The sequence below is a fragment of the Octopus bimaculoides genome, chromosome 2 (assembly GCF_001194135.2).
Source record: "Octopus bimaculoides isolate UCB-OBI-ISO-001 chromosome 2, ASM119413v2, whole genome shotgun sequence".
Lineage (NCBI taxonomy): Eukaryota > Metazoa > Mollusca > Cephalopoda > Octopoda > Octopodidae > Octopus > Octopus bimaculoides.
In genome coordinates, this window is record NC_068982.1 from 138,322,148 (window position 1) to 138,328,870 (window position 6,723).

A 6,723-nucleotide genomic window follows, 5' to 3' on the forward strand; every position below is an offset into this window, starting at 1 on the left:
AAACGTTAGCATGCCGGGCGAAATGCTTAGCAGTATTTCGTCTGCCGCTACGTTCTGAGTTCATATTCAACCGAGGTCGACTTTGCCTTTCATCCATTCGGGGTCGATTAAATAAGTACCAGTTACGCACTGGAAGTTGATATAATCGACTTAATCCGTTTGTCTGTCCTTGTTTGTCCCCTCTGTGTGTAGCCCCTTGTGGGTAGTAAAGAAATAACACAGTGGGAATGAACCCAGAACCATGTGGTTGGTAAGCAAGCTACTTACCACACAGCCACTCCTGCGCCTATAAAAAACTTTTTTTTCAAGCACACACACACACACATTCCTCTTGGTTTGGCTTCCTGAGTGAAGATTTACGGAGGTCAGATATCCACGTCTATTTACAAGCTTACCGATGTCCAACAAGTCCAGTTTGGGACAAACAGGCACCACTGCAGAGGTTGTATGGGAAGATAGGCTTGCCAGAGTTGGTCGCTGTCTCCTTGGTATTCTTCCTTTTTCTCTTGTCTGCAAGTATGGTCGTGTGGGTGTCTTCAGAGGAGGCCTTTACCCAGTGGACAATGAGATGCCAAGCTTCGTGATCAGCAGCAAGAACAGACCCCTTGTGGTGATCGATGTGGTAGGCACCTAGGGATTTCTTTAGGGAGTCCTTGTACTTCTTCTCTGGGGTTGCTCTATCACTGGGAGCAGAGCAGAGTTTGTCATACAGTGTGATCTTGGAAACTTGATGATCCTCCACCCAGGTGACGTCACCTGCTCTCCCCACCCAGACCTGTATCTTCAGCAGAGTTGGTGAATTAGGAGTGGTCGAATTGATCTATTAAGGGTGGTGGAGTTTGATCTATTAGGAGTAGTGGAGTTGACCTATTAGGAGTGTTGAAGTTGACCTATTGGGGGTGGTGGAGTTGACCTATTGGGAGTGGTGGAGTTGATCTATTAGGGGTGGTGGAGTTGATCTATTAGGGGTGGTGGAAGTGATCTATTAGGGGTAGTGGAGTTGATCTATTAGGGGTGGCGGAGTTGATCTATTAGGGGTGGTGGAGTTGATCTATTGGGGGTGGTGGAGTTGATCTATTAGGGATGGTGGAGTTGATCTATCAGGGATGGTAGTGTTGATCCTTCATTTGGTTTGGCAGCCCTCCATTACTCTTTTTGGGTGGTGTAGTTAATCTATCCCATGGCTTGACACCTTTCCCTAACTATTTCCTGCCTTTAGTAACCTCTTCACATTCTGTTGCAAACAGTTCAAACCAGTTCTTTCTCTTCTGTAGGCAACTCATTATCGCAATGTGTTGTATCTTACTTTACCCATCTTTCAGAGTGGTGGGAAGGCTGTGGAAAAAGAAGAAAGAAAAATGAATCATGGGACCATTTGCTCCTTTTCCTCTGAGATAGCCCCCTCCCCCACCACCAATTCAATAACAAAACCAAACCATTTGCATGTCTGATTGTTCTTATTGTTATTTAGGATCAATGGTGATACGGAAGACTTACCATGGGAGTACACTGCGGATACATACCCTACGTTGCTCTTCTTCCCTTCTGGCCGGTAAGTAGCTTCATGTGTCCCTTCTCTTACTGCTCCTCCTTCTCCTTGTGGTCCTAGTGGTGTTGGTCATGGTGCTGGGGGTAGCACACTATCGTTGTCTCTGTTTATTGTGAAGTCATTCTTATCGAGATTCAGTCTTTCTCTTGTAGCACAATGCACAAACATGCACACTCACTTGTGCACACTCTCATTCACTCACACACACACATCTACCCCTCAGCCCACCCCCACACACATGCACACACACACCCTTTCTTACTCACACCCACACTTGCTCTTACCACCCAACTACTTATATATTTTGATTATATTTTGGAAAATTTGGAAAATAGTAATTTGCTTGCCATTTTATTTCTTAATAGTTTATTGCATGATGTACCTCTGTTTGTGATGTACCTCTGTTTGTGATGTACCTCTGCTTGTGATGTACCTCTGTTTGTGATGTACATCTGTTTGTGATGTACCTCTGTTTGTGATGTACATCTGTTTGTGATGTACATCTGTTTGTGATGTACCTCTGTTTGTGATGTACCTATTTGTAATGTACCTCTGTTTGTGATGTACATCTGTTTGTGATGTACCTATTTGTAATGAACCTCTGTGATGTACCTCTGTTTGTATGTACCTCTGTTTTAAGATAGGTACACTGTATCCTTCTTTGCTACACATACACTGCACCCCTGTTTTATAAGAGGTATATTAGGTACAGTGAAGGCACATGGCTCAGTGGTTAGAGTGTCGAGCTTGCGATCGTGAGGTTGTAAGTTCGATTCCCAGACCGGGCTGCGTGTTGTTTTTCTTGAGCAAGACACTTTATTTCACGTTGCTCCAGTTCACTCAACTGTAGAAAATGAGTTGCGATGTCACAGGTGCCAAGCTGTATCGGCCTTTGCCTTTCCCTTGGATAACACTAGTGGCGTGGAGAGGTGAGGTTGGTATGCATGGGCGACTGCTGGTCTTCCATAAACAACCTTTCCCGGACTTGTGCCTGGGAGGGTAATTTTCTAGGTGCAATCCCATGGTCAGTCATGACCGAAGGGGTGTCTCCTCCAGGGCATCCTGGCGTTAGGAAAGGCATCCAGCTGTAGAAACTCTGTCAAATCAGATTGGAGTCTGGTGTAGCCACCTGGTTCACCAGTCCTCAGTCAAATCGTCCAACCCATGCTAGCATGGAAAGCGGACGTTAAACGCCGATGATGATCTCAGTATTAGAAAAGGTACACCGTATCTCTTGAAGTTGTAAGCAGCAGCTAAAAGTGTTGGTGTGAGGAAGGCTATCTAGCCATAGAACACTTTTTGAAAAAGGAACCATGGTGATCAATGATTAGATCGCCATGGGTCCAGTAAGATAAACTCCTGCTTTAGCAGGGAAGGAATTGAAAAACGAAAACAAATGCTGCTGGGCGGGGAGCATTAACAAGGGCAATAACTCCATGTTTTTATTTCTTAGTTATTTCCCTTGAAATTGCCTCCCTTGAAATCATAGAATTTGTTTTTTTTTTAAATCTTAAATTGTCGATATAGATTACGAGGGAATACTACAAAACATAATGTCAAATAATAATAATAATAATAATCCTTTCTATTATAGGCACGAGGCCTGAAATTTTGTGGGAGGGGACTAGTCGATTACAGTGTTTCACTGGTACTTAATTTTACCGACCCCGAAAAGATGAAAGGCAAAGGCAAAGACTGGAGCCTGGTGCGGCCTTCTGGCTTGCCAGTCCCCAGTCAAAGCGTCTAACTCATGCCGGCATGGAAAACGGACATTAAACGAAGAATGATAAAAATGATAATAATAATCTTTTCTACTGGAGGCACAAGGCCTCAAGTTTGGAGGGAGGGGACTAGTCGATTACATCAACCCCAATGTTTCACTGGTACTTAATTTATCGACCCCAAAAGGACGAAAGGCAAAGTTGACCTTGGCGGAATAATAATAATAATAATAATAATAATAATGACAATAATAATAATAATAATAACAATAATAATAATAATGGTTTCACATTTTGTGACAAGGGCAGCCATTTTTGGGGGGCTGGGGTGAGTCGGTTCCATCAACCTCTTTGTTCAACTAGTACTTGTTTAATTGATCCCAAAAGGATGAAAGGCAATGCAAACCTTGGCAGAGCCTGGGGCAGCCTTCCACCTTACCAGCTCCTAGTCAAACTGTCCAACCCATGCCAGCATGGAAAATGGATGTTAAATGATGATGATGATGATGATGATGATGATGATATATATGACTATTGATTTTTTTGGGTGACACACTGAGAGCCGAATAAATGAGATTTTTAACTCGTATCTTGAGATGAGGATTATGAAGTAGCATGTGCAGTAGAAAGGATGATGTAAGGGGCTATGTGTCCTTTGGAATGAAGTACTGTGAGATCTGTTCTCATCACTGTAACTAATTCAGCTGCTAATACTTAACCATCTCATTAACTGACCTGGCTGAAACCGGCTCTGTCTCTGAGTACAAATGTCTTGTTTCCATAAGTTTTGAATTGAGATCTTCCACCAAACCTTAGTCACAATTTATGTTCCTAACACTAGCTTAATGGTAACTAAGTTATTTTACTAAATTCTTTGTTGTATTTCAAGTAATTGAAAGAAGCACAGAACATCGCAAAATAAATACAGTAACAAAAGGGTTAAAGAGTGGACATTAACCCTTTCGTTACCAACCCGGTTGAAACCGGTTCTGGCTTTGAGTACAAATGTCTTGTTTCCATAAGTTTTGAATTAAAATCTTCCACCAAACCTTAGTCACAATTTATGTTCCTAACGCTAGCTTAATGGTAACCAAGTTATTTTACTAAATTCTTTGTTATATTTAAAGTAATTGAAAGAAATACAGAACATCTCAAAATAAATGCAGTAACGGAAAGGTTAAACAGTGAATGCCAACATTTCAAAGCCTCTTCCATTAGCTATGGTGATGATAGCAATTCTTTTTGCCAGTGCCGCTGGACTGGCTCCTGTGCAGGTGGCACCTAAAAAACACCATTTTGAGCGTGGCCATTGCCAGTACCATGTGACTGGCTCTCGTGCCGGTGGTACGTAAAAGCACCCACCACACTCTCTGAGTGGTTGGCATTAGGAAGGGCATCCAGCTGTAGAAACTCTGCCAGATCAGATTGGAGTCTGGTGCAGCCATCTGGTTCGCCAGTCCTCAGTCAAATTGTCCAACCCATGCTAGCATGGAAAGTGAATGTTAAACGATGATAAATAAAGCATGATTGTGTGATTAAGAAATTCACTTCCCAACCATGTGGCCTTGGGTTCAGTCTCATTGTGCAGCACCTTGGGCTAGTGTCTTCTGCTGCTGCCTCAGGCTGACCAAAGTTTTGTCAGTGGATTTTGTTAGTGGAAACTGGAAGAAGCCCATCATAATATATACACCTCCTCTCAGTTGTGGGAGGGCCATTTTTTTTTGTTTTGTTAACTGCTGGCAACCCCACAAGTGCCAATACCACGGAAAGAGCACCCAGCACACTCTGTAAAGTTATTGGTGTTTGGAAGGGCATCTAGCCGTAGAAATTAAGTCAAAGCAGACTTTGGAATTTGATGCAGTCCTCTAGCCTGCCGGATCCTGTCAGGCCATCCAATAAAACCACATCCTGAGTCATATAGACTAATGGAGTCAGTTTCCTGGATTCTGTGGTGTGTATAGTCCCCATCTGGACACGAAATTGGTCCATTGCTATAATATTAATTTTTGCGAGCTGAGTGTACAGGAGCAATGTGAAATGGAGTGCTTCCAAGGAAGATGGATAATGAATGATGGTGGCTGTAGTGTGTGTGTGTGTGTGTGTGTGTGTGTGTGTGTGTGTGTGTGTGTGCGCGCGTTTGTCCGTTTGTCTTGACATCATGCAATATTTATAAAGAAGTGTCGTTATAAGATAATGATGGCATGTAAAAAACACCATACGAGCATGGTTGATACCAGTGCCACCTGACTGGCTCCCGTGCCGGTGGCATGTAAAAATGCCGTACAAGCATGGTTGATGCCAGCGCTGCCTGACTGGCTCCCATGCTGGTGCCACATAAAAAGCACCATACGAACATGGTCAATGCCACTGCCACCTGATTAACCCTCGTACCAGTTGCATGTAGAAAGCACCCACTACACTCTCAGAGTGGTTGGCATTAGGAAGGGGCATCCAGCTGTAGAAACCTTGTCAGATCAGATTGGATCCTGGTGCAGCCTTCTGGCTTGCCAGTCCTCAGTCAAACCAACCAGCCCATGCCAGCGTGGAAAGCGGACGTTAAACGACGACGACCATCATCATCATCATCATCATCATCATCATCATCATACAAACAATGTCATTTACTTGCAGTCTTCTCTGAAAACATGTCTGGCCTTGGGGAAATCTTATCTTGCTTGGAAATAGGAGAAGCTTGGCAACAGGAATGGCTTCTGGCTGTAGAAAATCTGCTGTCTGACTTGTGCAAGCATATAAAAATAGACTTTGAAATGATAATGACAACAATGATGATGATGATTGTAAATGTTTTCAGCTGGTGAACACAATTAGTTGACAATTAAACTAGCTGCTAAGAATATTACTAACTATCACTCTGTCTGTCTGTCTGTCTGTCTCTCTGTCTCTCTCTCTTTTATCCCTCTCTCTTACTCTCCCTCTCTCTTCCTCTCCCTCTCTCTTCCTCTCCCTCTCTCTTACTCTCTCCTTCTCTCTCCTTCGCTGTCTCTCTATATATGTATGCTGGGGCGTGGCCTCGAAGAATTCTTATGCTGAATGAATTGACTCCAATACGTATTTTCTTTAAAGCCTGGTATTCTATCAGTTCCTTTTGCCAAACTGCTAAGTTATGGAGATGTAAACATTCTAACATCAGTTGTCAGCAGTGGTGGGGAACAAATGCATGTGCACGTGCACACACACACACACATACACACACACACGCATATAATGGGCTTCTTTCAGTTTCCGTCTACCCAATCCACTCACAAAGCTTTATTTAGCCCATGGCTATAGTAGAAGATACTTGTCTAAGGTGCCATGCAATAGGAGTGAACCTAGAACCATGTGGTTAGGAAGTCAGCATTTTACCACACATGCATAGACATGCACACACACACACACACACACACACGCAATGTAAGTATTTTTATATATATCATTTATGTATGTGTATAT

At 43.1% G+C, this 6,723-nt stretch overlaps 1 protein-coding gene across 2 annotated transcripts in view; it reads left to right on the forward strand.

The window, feature by feature from the left end:
• The window catches only part of LOC106877346 (thioredoxin domain-containing protein 11), a 77,546-nt gene that overhangs the window by 35,422 nt on the left and 35,401 nt on the right, over positions 1–6,723 (forward strand). For both annotated transcript variants that reach the window (XM_014926227.2, XM_052965631.1), the window contains exon 13: positions 1,472–1,552. In XM_014926227.2, coding sequence (XP_014781713.1) covers positions 1,472–1,552 — 81 coding nt within the window. The remainder of the gene's footprint in view (positions 1–1,471; positions 1,553–6,723) is intronic.